Source organism: Colobus angolensis, unplaced genomic scaffold (assembly GCF_000951035.1).
Source record: "Colobus angolensis palliatus isolate OR3802 unplaced genomic scaffold, Cang.pa_1.0 Scaffold319, whole genome shotgun sequence".
Lineage (NCBI taxonomy): Eukaryota > Metazoa > Chordata > Mammalia > Primates > Cercopithecidae > Colobus > Colobus angolensis.
The window spans coordinates 1,796,426-1,810,795 of NW_012116477.1; the positions used below are offsets into that span (position 1 = coordinate 1,796,426).

The 14,370-nt window shown below is 40.7% G+C and overlaps 2 protein-coding genes and 1 long non-coding RNA gene across 5 annotated transcripts in view; 1 reads left to right on the top strand and 2 right to left on the bottom strand.

Moving 5' to 3' along the window:
• Nucleotides 1–195: 195 nt before the first annotated feature.
• MOCS3 (molybdenum cofactor synthesis 3) lies at nt 196–2,053 on the bottom strand. Its single transcript, XM_011951363.1, has one exon. It carries the CDS (start codon nt 2,028–2,030, stop codon nt 648–650), a length of 1,383 nt encoding a protein of 460 aa, XP_011806753.1. The 5' UTR covers nt 2,031–2,053; the 3' UTR covers nt 196–647.
• Nucleotides 2,054–2,320: 267 nt separating this feature from the next.
• Nucleotides 2,321–14,370, top strand: part of DPM1 (dolichyl-phosphate mannosyltransferase polypeptide 1, catalytic subunit) — a 23,578-nt gene continuing 11,528 nt past the window's right edge. For 2 of the 3 annotated variants that reach the window (XM_011951368.1, XM_011951369.1), the window contains exons 1-5: nt 2,332–2,511; nt 5,465–5,564; nt 9,559–9,592; nt 11,269–11,345; nt 11,431–11,456. In XM_011951368.1, the coding sequence (XP_011806758.1) occupies nt 2,351–2,511; nt 5,465–5,564; nt 9,559–9,592; nt 11,269–11,345; nt 11,431–11,456 (398 nt within the window). In that variant the 5' untranslated portion in view covers nt 2,332–2,350. Of the gene's footprint in view, nt 2,512–5,464; nt 5,565–9,558; nt 9,593–11,268; nt 11,346–11,430; nt 11,457–14,370 lie in introns of all 3 variants that reach the window. The other variant, XM_011951367.1, reaches the window with a different exon arrangement.
• LOC105518388 overlaps nt 12,037–14,370 on the bottom strand; it is a 15,018-nt gene continuing 12,684 nt past the window's right edge. The window contains exon 2 of the long non-coding RNA XR_001002811.1: nt 12,037–12,825. This is a non-coding gene — a long non-coding RNA (uncharacterized LOC105518388). The remainder of the gene's footprint in view (nt 12,826–14,370) is intronic.

Consider the following 14,370-nt stretch of genomic DNA (forward strand, 5'->3'; position numbering starts at 1 on the left):
GCTACTCAGGAGGCTGAGGCAGGAGAATCGCTTGAACCTGGGAGGCAGAGGTTGCAGTGAGCCGAGATCGCACCACTGCACTCCAGCCTGGGCAATAGAGCGAGACTCTGTCTCAAAAAAAAAAAAAAAATCTCATTTTGATACTAATTCAAAATGCCAAATAAAAGGACCCCCCTTTCTGAATAATTAAAACAATTTACATTTTAAATATGTATTTCTGTAGGATGTATTCTATCATCTGAAATACTAATAAGATCCAAGAATTTCTTAACTAAACAGTAAACAGATCCTAAGTATATAATCTGTGAAAATGATTTAGAAAGCACTTGATGGGGGAGGTGGAAAATAAGGACAGCTAAATGATCTGCAATTTAAAATACAAATTCCTGTCACGTTACATCTCACATGTCCAAGACACCCTCTGTGTGCTGGAAAAAAAAAATGATAGTTCTCAGAAACAGTATAAACCATTAATAAGTCATCCAATACAAAACAATTTTTAAAACTCCTTATAAAAAAGGAGTCCATGTATTCACAGATACTGTAGAATCCCCAGCTCCTATGCATATTACTGAAAAATTCAAATAAATGTATCTTCGAGGCATTACGGCAATCCACATCTTTCCCATCAGACTATACCGGTCACCTTAGTACTGCGGAAATGTTCCATCGATTTTGGCAGCCCAGGCCATGAGGCCCCCCACAACATCCCGAACTGTTAAAGAGTCTAACTCTTGAGCTGCTGATAAGGACTGGAGGACCTTCACGGCTTTCTGTGAGTCATTTCCGAGTTTGCAAATCACATAAATGGGGACAGCAGCCTCTTCCTGTGTGCCCTGCTTCCCTTCCCAGATTGCTTCTTTTAAGAGTTTCAGGCTCTCCGCATCCCTGCGTTCCAAATGTTTCAGAGGGATGTGTAGGGCATGAGGCAAACGACAAATGTCCACCTCCACCTGAGGCCTGACGTCCAGCAACAGGTGGGATGCCCTAGAATCCAGAAGTCGCTTATAGTCGGTGACAGAAATACGCTCCTCTGGGCTCAGTAATTGCAGGGAGCGGCATTTATCAGTGGCTGAGGAGCCACAGAAGGCTTCATAGTCCAGCAGATCAGTCACACTGGGCCGTTCCCCGCAAACTGCACAGTCGAGCCTACGGCTCCTCAGCTGAATACAGCGGAAATGCCCTCGCAGGGCATCAAACAGCAACAGACTGCCACTGTAAGAGGGGCCCAGACCTGCAGCGATTTTCAGCACTTCCAAGGCCTGCAGGCAGCCCAGGACCCCAGTTACGACACCAAGCACCCCGCCGTCCGCGCAGTTGGTCACTGTCTCCGCTGGAGGTGGTTGGGGGAATATGCAGCGATAGCAAGGCCCACCGTCATAATGGTAGACTGTGATTTGGCCCTCGAAGCGCAAGGCACTGGCAGACACGAGGGGCCGACCCGCCAGCACACATGCGTCATTAATCAGGTAGCGAGTGGGCACGTTGTCCGAACAGTCGGCCACCACATCATATCGGCGGACCAGGTCTAGGGCAGTGGCTGGCGTAAGGGCCTGAGTGTACGGCACGCATTCCACTGCCGAATTGAGGCGGCGCAGCGAGGCGGCGGCCGAAAAGGCCTTGGCCTGGCCAGCCAATGCCTCTCCATGCAGCACTTGGCGGGCGAGGTTGCTCATCTCTACCACGTCATAGTCCACAAGGCCAAGGCGACCCACGCCGGCCGCTGCCAAGTACTGCGCCAGTGGACAGCCAAGCCCACCGCAGCCCACGACTAGCACGGACGCGGTTGCCAGGCGCAGCTGTCCGTGCACGCCCAGCTCTGGCAGCACTAGCTGCCGGCTATAGCGCAGAATCTCATCTCGGGAAAGAGCGGCCTTCGGCGGCAGCGGCGACACCGGAACCAGCCGTTCTGGCCGCGGTTCCTGCTCCGCCAAAAGGGCCGACGCCAGTTTCTGCTTCAGGGAATTCAATTCCTCCTCACGCTGGGAAACTTCAGCCTGCAAGGCGAGTACCTCCTCCCGGGAAGCCATGGCGACCTCTTCCGGAAGTTGTCCTGAAAGGCATTTCCACTTCCGGCTTCTGTTTCCTAGCGACTGGGATAAACTAAAAAACTTTATGGAGCTCGGGAAAAGGTGATTAATAGATATTCACTTCCTGAAGAAATCTTCAGATTAAACTTTAAAGATGCATAAATTCTGAATATTTGTAATTGAACCATACAATGGTTCTAGAAGAACTAGCGCTCAATCACACAGATCATCCCCCGCTTCCGAATTTGGTACGGTCCGACCCGTCCTTTTCCGCGCCGCATTTACGTAATTCCGTTTCCGGCGTCTGGCTCAGTTCCGCCATGGCCTCCTTGGAAGTCAGACGTAGCCCTCACAGGTCTCGGCGGGAGCTGGAAGTGCGCAGTCCGCGACGGGACAAATATTCGGTGCTTTTGCCCACCTACAACGAGCGTGAGAACCTGCCACTCATCGTGTGGTTGCTGGTGAAAAGCTTCTCCGAGAGGTAGCGCACCAGGTCTCCCTCCCCGAGGAATGAGATGAGCTGGCTTCCCCGGCCCGGGTGTCTGCAGCTGGCTGCGCGAGGCGGCCCTGTCCAACCTTCTTTGCCGAAAGCCCGGGGAGAGGGCCACCCTGTGAGGGAAGCAGAGACGGATGCTTGTTGGGTTTTCTTCGTGTCCTGGGTTCTCATTCCTGCCCTTGGGTTTTGTGAGACACTCATTTATTATGAAGTACTCGCGTCCCCCGCCTTTCGTAGAAAGGTTGGCCACTCTTTTACTTGGAAGCGAGGCTGAAAGCGTGACCCCACTCCTCCCTCTAGGCGGTCAGGATCTGTGGCAAGAGCCAGGAGTCCAAGCGAGAGTGTTCACTCTCCACTCCGCTGCCGAGTGCTTATATAAGCATGAGGTTTGGTGTGTGTGGGTTAGGGAGCTATTGCTGGGCACGATAACCTTTCTGGAAAGGAGAGAGCAGAAAGGCGTCTTCGCTGATCACTGGTGAATGTTTGATGTGATTGTTAGAACCGGGATGGGGGGTGGGTGGAGTTCGAATTTGGAAGTGTGTTAATGCAGTGTTTTTAAAAACTGCAAAAAATCCTGGAGTCGGTACGGAATAACTTGTTTTACGATTGCACAAATGGGATCATGCTGTGAAATCTTTGAATACTTTTTTTCATATTAATATATCCAAACATAGCAAATTATTTTGGAAGTTAGGTAACATTCCATATGGCTGTGTTATTTAATCAGGTCATGGCAGTGAGCTGGATTATTTCCAGCGGCTTTTGGTTGTTTTTGTTTTTTGACTTTTGCTTTGCAAATGAGAACAAGGACTTTGTTCACACTATATTTTCCAGCTAAATTTAGAAAAGTGCTTGACACATAGCGGTGCTCCTTTATAGCATCAGTGTTGGCAGCAGACACACTCATACTTTACTTGTGTACTGGGGATAAATTATTGGAGGTAGGATTGCTAGGTAGACAGAAATGTGCTTAAAATGGACAGTTATTGCCAAATTGCTCTGAAGAAAAAAAGGGTTGTACAAGTTAGGACTCTCCATTCTTCACAATTGCTCTAAAGAAAAAAAAAAAGATTGTACAAGTTAGGGTTCTCCATTCTTCAGAGTGCCTGTTTTCCCATCAACCTGCCAGCCTGAGCATTATTAAACTTGACATTGCTGGAAGTACCCATTTGTGAAAACCATTGCTGTTTTGATTGTATTTCCTTGCATAACTGCCTGCACACGCCTTGCCCCTCAAAGTTTTAAAGTTTTTGTTTTTGCTGTTTACTATTTTGATTTTTTATAAGCTGTAAATTAAAGAAATTAACTGTCATACAACCGATCTCGTTCAGGGCTTGTATTCTAATTTTGCAAATTTTTTTGTTGCCTTAATTTTTTTATGTAGTACAGTTTATCTTTACTTTTAATGGTTTGTGAATGAATCTTTTAAGATCAAAATGAAGTTTGATAAAGGAAACAAAACTTTTCTTGTCAGATGCAATCAAATTACCTGAAGTTAGCCCAGCTTGGTATCTTTAAGCTGCCTCACCCTCAGGTGGTGTAGCTGCTTTGAAGTGGTAGGGGACAGTAATTTGCTTTTAATGACCCCATTTTGTTTATGGAATTTCTCTTTCAACACGTCTATTAAAATCACCTTACATATTTTGGCATGTAAAGGCACCAGCGCCCAAATTTAAGGCACAGTGGGAAGCCAAAGTCATTGTGTCTACTCTTGGAGAATAGATAACACAGGGTTTTGCTTTCTTGTCTTAAAAGTTTGCTGGGGCTGACTTGTTAAAGCCTTTTAACAGTGGAATATGTTTTCTGGTTGATTTTCTTGTATATGTTTCTTAAAGCAGGACCAAGAGAAAACGGAATGTTATGTCGTAGGTATTGGGCTGTGTCTCCTCTTCTTTCCCCTTAACTTTTCCTTATAAAATTAATTTTTAAAATGTCTTTAAAAAGGGAGGGAGTGGGGGTGGCCACATGTACAGCCATGTAGTATTTATTCACCAAGTATTGTGTTGGTTTGTTTTTAGACTAGAAATGTACCACCTGAGGTTAATGGGAAGTAACAGATGTTAATTCTGAAGTGCAGTGGAATCTTTTGTAATGCTACTCTGCTTTTGTTTTTTTAATTTGATAATGTGAAGTAATAGGCACAACTGTTTGAAATTGTGGTTTAAGATTGTGTCACCATTCTAAAATAGGTTTTTTTTAAAGGTGAAATTAAATCAGATTTATATTTGATTATTCTATTTGGATCAAACTAACAAGAATAATCACTCAGTTACTCAGTTAGGTTTGAGTTAACGTGTAAAGTACTTTTGAAATATTTTATGTAACTAAGATTTGCTATTAAGGTTCAGAATTCTATTTCATATAGCTGGGCATGGAGGCTCATGTCTGTAATCCTAGTACTTTGGTAGGCTGAGGCGGGCAGATCACGAGGTCGTGAGATTGAGATCATCCTGGCTAACACGGTGAAACCCCGTCTCTACTAAAAATACAAAAAATTAGCCTGGCATGGTGGCGGGTGCCTGTAGTCCCAGCTACTTGGGAGGCTGAGGCAGGAGAATTGCTTGAGGCCAGGAGACGGAGGTAAGCCGAGATTGTGCCACTGCACTCCAGCCTGGTGACAGAGCAAGACTCCATCTCAAAAAAAAATTTCATGTGATGCATGGGTCATTACCTGATTTTCTTTTGAACTAAAATGTATGTTCTCTGGGTAAGAATTCTTTAATATCTCAGGACATTAGCATGTTTCAGCAACATACTGGGTTTGCAGGTAAAGTACTAAATGTTTGACATTTATTTCATTTGATAATTGAAGTTTTCCTCAATGATTAATATAGCAATAAATCTCCACCTATACTTTTAAGGAATTAGTAATTTTTAAATTACTTTTAAATTTGAGAACACTGTCATCAATTATTAATACAAATTTAATTTTTTTTAGTGGAATCAACTATGAAATTATAATCATAGATGATGGAAGCCCGGATGGAACAAGGGATGTTGCTGAACAGTTGCAGAAGATCTATGGGTCAGACAGAATTGTAAGTTATACGAACATTTTTCTGTCATATGAATTGTGATTATGTAGGGGAAAGATGAGGCATGAACAATGCTTAAATTCAACCTATTTGTTTAGAAACTGAAAAGATAAAGAGTAACTTAACACATTTGGGATTTAAATGTATTTTCATTGTCCGTAAAATTTTACGTATCTTTGGTATGTTGGGTCAATGGTCATTTTACAGCAAAGAGAGTGCTTTTGGATAAACTCTGTTTATGACTAATTCTGCAGATAAATATTCTTGAAGGGCAAAAATTAAAGCATGATACTGAATTGACAAGGAATGTTATAGAATTGGGTTGTAATTGGTAGTGTGTGTGTTTTAATCTTTCTTGCTCCCTTTTGGTAAGTATTCTCATATTTTCATCAGAGAATACTGCCTGAAATTAAGAGCTTGTAGGTAGAAAAAGTTATTGTTTTCTTGTGAAACATTAATGACTTCTCAGAGTACTTGCCATTTTTAGTCTATAGAATAGTCTTGTGGAAGTAGATTGACTTTCTTAGTCCTAAACTTTAGATTTTCCCACTGCACTTTGAAACTTGTTATTCTGATATAGAAGTTACTTAGGCAAATACAGAGTTTATTTTATAATGGCTTCATGAATTTTATTTTTGGTCACTGGTTTGGATTTATAAGTGTTCATGTATGCTTGTGAGCACTTTTATAATTTATATTCATAAATAATTACAGACCAGAGTTTTTCAGTCTTGGCACTATTGACGTGTGGACAGATTAATTCTTTACGGTGGGGGTTGTCCTGTGCGTTGTAGGATGTTCAGCACTATATCTGGATTCTCCTCGCTAGATGCCATTAGAAACCCTCCTCCCCACCTGGCAACCGCCAATGTTTGGATATTGTCAGATATTTCCTTAGGTGAAAAATTATCCTTTGCCTCCAGTACAGAACCATTGGTATAGAGAAAGAAGTCCCTTTGAGAACCTTTATTGTTACTTACAATTCAATAAATGGTAAATTAATCATCATTTTTAAAAAAACAGTCATCCGGTCTAAATATTCTTGATAAATCTCAGTAATAGAAATACTTTCTACTTAGAGGTCAGTGTCAGTTGTATGAGGTCTTAGTGGCAAGAGTTCTGAAGGAACTGTGTTACTCACTACATGGTAAATCTGTACTAGAAATTCTTTCAGTCTGTCTCACAGATGAGTAACTCAGGTCTGTCACACCTCAAGTCTTCTCTGAAAATCTTCTAATGGATAGGAATACAGAAGGAGGTAAAAAGTTGACAAATTTTCAGGCTTCTAGCAGAGACTTTCGGTAATGCTAGGTTCAAATTTTTGGCCGGTAGCTCCCCAGGTTTTCTTTTAGAAGCCCAGGGTGAAGGCCACTGAGTCACAACATTCTGAGTTATGTGCTGCCATTTAATCTGGGACCATCAACCAGACAACATTTTGAATACTTTTGTCATAAAACCTCAGTTTTAGGATGTGATTGATTGATTTTAGGGAATGGTTACTAAACCTTTCAAATTTTGAAACAAGGTTGTCTTCAAAGGCATTTTTCCTATCAACCCGATAAAATTCAAAATGAGAAAAGAATTTGTATTCACTGTTGTGATTTCCTTCTACTACCAGATAAAATTCCTTATTCATTCATTGTTTTATGACATTTAAATAAGTTAAATAGAAAGTGACTTAAAAAAAAGAAAAACAGTATTAATCCATGCTAGGGCTGACACTTGCTTTCAGTGACATACGTATGTTTAGTTGGGAAGATGAGGGATTATGGAAACCATGTTAGAATACCTCAGATAAAGTATTCACCACAGATGCTTTGTCAGCCTTTCAAACTGGCTGAAATGAATCTTTCAGAAAAGAAGCCAAAGAAGATATTTTTTAAAATTCTGTAAGTGACACAACTGAAGCAAGAGGTTAGGTCATTTTTAATGACCTAACTAGGTAGGACCATAGAGAAATTTGGGGCACTTACTCTGAACTATTCACAATGCTTACAAGGCAGAGATCTGAAATTGTGAAGGACTTCAACTGCCCTATGTTGAATGTTTCTTTTATGTTTGGTTTATGTAGTTTGTTTCATCCTCCAACTTGAGATCAGATAAAGTCATTGATATTTGGTCATATTTTCTTCCAGCTTTATTGAGGTAAAATTGACAAAGTTACATATATTTAAAGTATGTAATGCGATGGTTTGATACACGTATACATTCTGAAATGAATACATTTGGAGAATGAATCTGTCCATCACCTCACTTAGTTACCCTTGGGGGCGAGTTGACAGTGATGAGGACGGTTACGATCTGCTCTCTGTAAATTTCAAGTATATAATATGATACTGTTAACTATAGTCACCAACCTCCGAACAACCTATGCCAAGACTACACCAGCCAAAGTGCAACACACAATTGACCCAATAACTTGACCAACGGAACAAGTTACCCTAGGGATAACAGCGCAATCCTAGAGTCCATATCGACAATAGGGTTTACAACCTCAGTGTTGGATCAGGACATGCTAATGGTGCAGCAGCTATCAAGGGTTCGTTTGTTCAACGATTAAAGTCCTGCGTGATCTGAGTTCAGACCGGAGCAATCCAGGTCGGTTTCTATCTAATTCCTTCCTGTAAGCTCTTACAAGACAGAGGTGTATTTTATCCATCTTTTTGCAACATGTACTTTGCTATAGATGTAAATTATGACTTAAAAATTTTTAAATGTGAGGACAGTGGAGTTAAGTGTAGAGGTTTTTTTTTTTTTTAGCAGTTAGATTGTTAATCAGCTTAAAATAGCCTGTTATCACTATAAGATGGGTTTTGTAAGTCTCATGGTAATCATAAAGGAAAAGCCTAAAGTAGATTCACAAAAGATAAAAAGTAAGGAATCAAAGCATAATAGTACAGAAAATAATCATAAAGGAAAGGAGAAAGGGAAAGAAGCAAAAGATCTACAAAACAACTAGAAGCAATTAACAAAATGGCAGTAGGAAGTTCTTACATGTCAGTAATTACCTTGGATATAAAGGGATTAAATTCTCCAAAGACCTAGAGTGACTGAATGGATTTTTAAAAAAAGAGCCGACTATATGCTTCCCACAAAAGAGTTGTGAGGACACACATAGACTCAAAGTGAAGGGATGGAAAAAAAACATTCCATGCAAATAAAAACCTCCAGCAGATTGCATGTAGTGAAAAAAAAATTCATCCTGCTTTAATTGAAAATGCTTTGTTGAGAGATTTGCAGTCAGAGGCAACCTGCTTATATACTGGCAAGTGTAGAAGGGGACAAGATAGACAAGACATGCTCACTAATGAGTCTACCTGAACCCCATACCTCAGAAACACAGGGCACAGTGAGAACTTTGGCATTCGACTTTTTAAGTGTCCAGCCAAAAGGAAAAACTAAACAAATAAAGTCAGGCTCCAATTATTAAGCAAAAATATTTAGAAGGACTAAGTTATTGACAAATAAAAAGAGAAAGAATTTAATTAGGAATATGACATGTCCTTGGACCAGTAGAGGAGATGAGGTCATCCAAGCATAAGGTCAAGATAAGTTAATAGAGGAAGAGTCACATTAGTATTCAAAACCCAAAGGGAATTGAGAGAACAAACATCAGATTTCCCAAGAAGGTGTGAAATAATGAGGTAAGTCCTACATTTTTCTAGGAAGGAATCAATAGGTTTAAAAGGAAATTCAAATATAGATGTAAGGACATGTTATTTAAAAGAGTGACAACAGAAAAAAAAAATTTTAATTTTGATTGTAGGGTCAGGGTTAAAGAATGTTGCTTTGCCTCAGAAGCTATGTTAAACTATTTGGTTTGTTACCAAATGCTTTTTTTTTTCTTTTGGCAAAAAAACATTAACCATACTCTGCTTTAAGTTCTAATAAGTGCAACTATATTTCTATTAAAATGAGTATGCACTTTTGAATAAGATAAAATTTACATGATGACATTTCTGTTTCTTTGTGTAAAACGCTATTTCTTATTTTACAGCTTCTAAAACCACGGGAGAAAAAGTTGGGACTAGGTAAGTCGCAGAACCTCTAACCCCTCATACCTGCTACTTGCCTGGTGACATGATCCAGTGTGTATTTGCCCAGTTTGGGATAGGGCCAAAATACAGTAACTTACTGTGATGGTTTTTAATGATCTTAATGACATTTAAATGGTATAACTTGGGTTGCCTGTATAAGTCAAGGCCCACTCAGGAAAATAGAAACCACTGTAAGTCTTTCAGTATAGGGAATTCAATACTGAGTCTCTGGTTACACTGGTGAAGGAGTTCCTGAGAAACCAAATGGAGTAGTGAGGCTACTAAGATTAGTAACAGCTGGAGGTCACTGCCACCCCTAGGGATGGAGCAACAGCACGATGAGATGTTTTAAGAGCCTAAGAACCTGGGCTGCCCAGAGGGAGCTAGAATGACGGGGTGGGGGCTGCCTGGCAGGAGCTAGAACTGTGGGAAATTCCCAGTCAGAGGTAGGGGTTTCTCCATGTTGGTCAGTCTTGTCTTAAACTCCCGACCTCAGGTGATCCACCTGCCTCAGCCTCCTAAAGTGCTGGGATCACACATGTGAGCCACTGCACCTGGCCAATTTTTTGTGTTTTTAGTAGAGATGAGGTTTCACCACGTTGGTTAGGCTGGTCTCGAACTCCCTGACCTCAAGTGATCCACCCGTCTTAGCCTCCCAAAGTGGTGGGATTACAGGCATAAGCCACCACACCCAGCCAGCCGATATTCACTTCTTAACAAAATAAGTTAGAAGAGTTCAGCCTTGCTCATAAAACACTTGTGAGGTGTCTGAACTAGAGAATGCAGGAATCCCCAAGTCCTGCTCCTTACCAGTTACCCTAGCCTGCCAAGTCCCTGTGGGACTTTGAGGCACGGAGATGGCTAAGTAATTGTCAGCAAGGCCTTTGGCCCCAAATACCAGAGCAAGGGTCTAGCGTGTGTGGCTTTTGTAGAAATGGACTTAGAGCTGGGAAGAGCAGAAGCAGGGAGCCTTGTTAGGTAGTCATCTAAGCATCAGAAGGTGGCACCTGGAATTAAGTGAAGATCGACAAGAGAAAGGGAATTGAAATGTTTTGGATGGTGATTCAATAGGACTTAATTATAGTTTAGAAGTTATGGTTAAAAGTAGGAAATCAAGAGTCACCTCTAGACCTGTGGATGGAGCAATTGGATAGTTGGTGCCATTTCCTGGAGAGGTGGCCTGTAAGAGAGAGGTAGAGAATTGGAAGATGATTTTGCAATGTTATCTTTGAGATTTCTGAAATACCCACAAGGAGATACTAAGTGGGAAGCTGATTTGTAAATGTGGCGCTCTAAGGAAGGGTCTGACTTCATCAGTCTCTTAGGGGGATGCTAAGGAAACACCAGATGGGTTTTTAAAGCATGAGAATGTGATGATTGCTACATAATCTCAGACTTTTGAACTTATAAACTATTTGCTCAACTGAAATAGAGGTATGATCTCTTCTATTAAATTGACATCTGAATGGGGGTGTGTGGCCAGCTACCTTCTTGATTATATATGTAATATACATGAACCTGTGTACTTAAGGTGAAAAATACCAATTTATTAATATCACTTTTAGAGGACTAATGTGTGCTCTTCAGGCGCTAAACAATTTCCTCCATGTTCAAATGTGTATGTTAAGATTTCTGTTGACTTTCTTGAATGGATATACTTTCATTTTTAGGAACTGCATATATTCATGGAATGAAACATGCCACAGGAAACTACATAATTATTATGGATGCTGATCTCTCACACCATGTAAGTGGTATGTTTCTTTATTAGTTATTTATGATAATCTTAGCCTATTTTACTGACTTTACTGTTTATTCTTTCCAAATTTCAGCCAAAATTTATTCCTGAATTTATTAGGTAGGTACTGTTTCTAATATTTGAAAGAAATATGACTGGAACCGTTTATCTTACTGGTTTTGGGCTTATTTTCATTTTTTATTAATCAAAAATATACGTACTATTTTTTTCTATCAAAAATATAAACAAAGCTTGGGAGGTCAAGGCACGAGGGTTGCTTGAAGTCAGGAGTTTGAGACCAGCCTGGGCAACAAAACAAGTCCTTATCTCTACAAAAAAAATAACAAAAATTAGCCAGGCACAATGGCATGCGCCTGTAGTCCAGCTACTCAGGAGGCTCAGGTGGGAGGATCACATGAGCCCAGGACTTGAAGGCTGCAGTGAGCTATGATCATGCCTCTGCATTCTAGTCTTGGTGACCCTAAGACAGAGTGAGACCTTGTCTCTAAAATATTTATCTGTATAGATAGTAGACACACACACACAACACACATTTGAGACTAAATGATGTACTTTAGGAGTCCTGAGGAGCAAATCAATAGGTAGTTCCTTTGTTACCTGAATTCTTTCAGACCACAGAAAAAGGTGGAAGATGGCTTCTTTGATAAATGGAATTAAGCCTTGAGTTATTAGAGTAAAACACCATGAACAGAAGAGTTTATTCCAGGAATGCCAGAATGGCTCATTATTGGTAATCACTCATAATTCATTCATTATGTTAACAAAGTAGTGTGGTTAAGTCTATAGATGCTAAAGGAGATATTATTTACTACCATTTTCTAGTTAAAAATTTAAGAATAGAAGGAAACCTCTTAAGGTAATAAAAAATAACCCAGTCCTAATACAAATATCACGCCAAATAGTGAAATGCTGAATCATTTCTAGTAAATTCATTAAGATAGGCATGCTAGCTATCATTAAACATGGAAATGTTAATACAGTAACACAAGAATTTAGTTAAATATTAGTAAAGTGTACATAATTTATTTGTAGGCAATATAGTTATATTCTTAGCCCAAAGATCACAAAACCTCTGTGAATAAGATTTTGGAAGCTGTTCTGAGTTTAAGCTAGATACACAAAAACAATCAGATTATTGGCCCTCCAGTTTAGAATAGTTCAGGGAGTTCCCAGTAACATCTAGGGAAAAATTCAAGCTCATTCCCTTGTGCCTCAGGCCCCTATGTGTTTGGTGCCCTCTGCCTCCCTTTCTGACCTCTGTCTTGTGCTCTTTCCTCTGTCTTGTGCTCCTTCCTTTCCTTTCCATGCCATAAGCATGCTTCCGAGTTCGCAGAGTTCTATTTTCCTTTGCCTGAAATGCTGTTTCCATGCTCCTTGATGACCATCTGCTGCTCATCCTTCAATCTCTACATAAAGTCACCTTACATCTTTTTTGCTTATATCTCCAGTACACAAAAGCCTCTTTCACCTCTAGAGTAGAAAATGGGCAAAAAGATACAAACAGACCATCTATAGGAGAAATCCAAATGGCTAATAAAAGAAGACGTTCTTCCTGGGATGTAGTCAAGGAAATAAACACAAAATAACTGCGTGTTACCATTTTATTATCCATTAGTTTAACAAAGTTAAAAACTTTTAGAGCAGTAATATCCAGTACCAACAAGATGGTAAAAAATGGACACACAAATAATTGCTGAAGGAAGTATAAGTTGCTATAACCCTTTTGAAAAATACGTGTTCGAATTTGGGAAAATACGTGTTAGAATTAAAAATACTCAGGCTTCATTTGGGCAATTCCAGTATATTCCATTTTGGGGAGTCTAAGCAGTAATACATTTATAAAAACGTTTATTGTGGCCAGGCACGGTGGCTCATGCCTGTAATCCCACACTTTGGGAGGCCGAGGCAGGCAGATCATGAGGTCAAGAGATAGAGACCATCCTGGCCAACATGGTGAAACCCCGTCTCTACTAGAAAAACAAAAAATTTGCCAGGCATGGTGGCACTTGCCTGCAGTCCCAGCTACTTGGGAGGCTGAGGCAGGAGAATCACTTGAACCCGGGAGGTGGAGGTTGCAGTGAGCCAAGATCTCGCCATTGCACTCTAACTTGGTAACAGAGTGAGACTCCATCTCAAAGGAAAAAAAAGAAAAGGTTTATTGTAGCACTGTTTATTGTGGTTGAGAGGGGGGGCACCATGGAGACAACCACAGAGGTGTGTGAGTTGAATATTTTATGAAGTAGTTTTGCAACTATTAAAAAGAATGGTAAAGAGCTCTCTTGACCTATAGGGATGTCTATGATTCCATGACTTGCATTGTTTTTGTTTTATGATGGAAGCTCGATCTGTCATCCAGGCTGGAGTGCAGTGGCACAATCTCACTCAGTACAACCTCCACCTCCCGGGTTTAAGCAGTTCTCTTGCCTCAGCCTTCTGAGGAGCTGGGAATACAGGCACGTGCCACTAAGCCTGGCTAATTTTTGTATTTTTAGTAGAGACAGAGTTTCACTATGTTGGCCAGGCTAGTCTCGAACTCCTGACCTCAAGTGATCCACCCACCTCCCAAAGTGCTGGGATTACAGGCGTGAGCCACCGCATCTGACTCCATGATTTGTGTCGTTAACTGACAAAGGCCAGGTCACAAAATGTACTTTTTTTGCATTCCAATTTTGTAAATGCAGCCAAAAATCCTAGGGGTATATGTGTGTGTTTATCTTTCTGTAGGCAAAGAAAAGTGTGGCAGGACATCAGGCTGTTTTTTAGTATTATTTGCTTCAGAGAAGGCAAGAACAGAATGGAAGGGTATTGGGAAAATTGAGAGATAAGGTCTTCCGTTGTCACCCAGGCTGGAGTACAGTGGCACAATCACAGATCACTGCAGCCTCAACCTCCCTGGCTCAAGCGATCCTCCTGTTGCAGCCTCCCAAATAGCTGAGACTAAAGGCATGTGCCACTGTGCCCGACTCTTTTTTTTTTTTTTTTTTTTTTTTTTAGCAGTTAGATTGTTAATCAG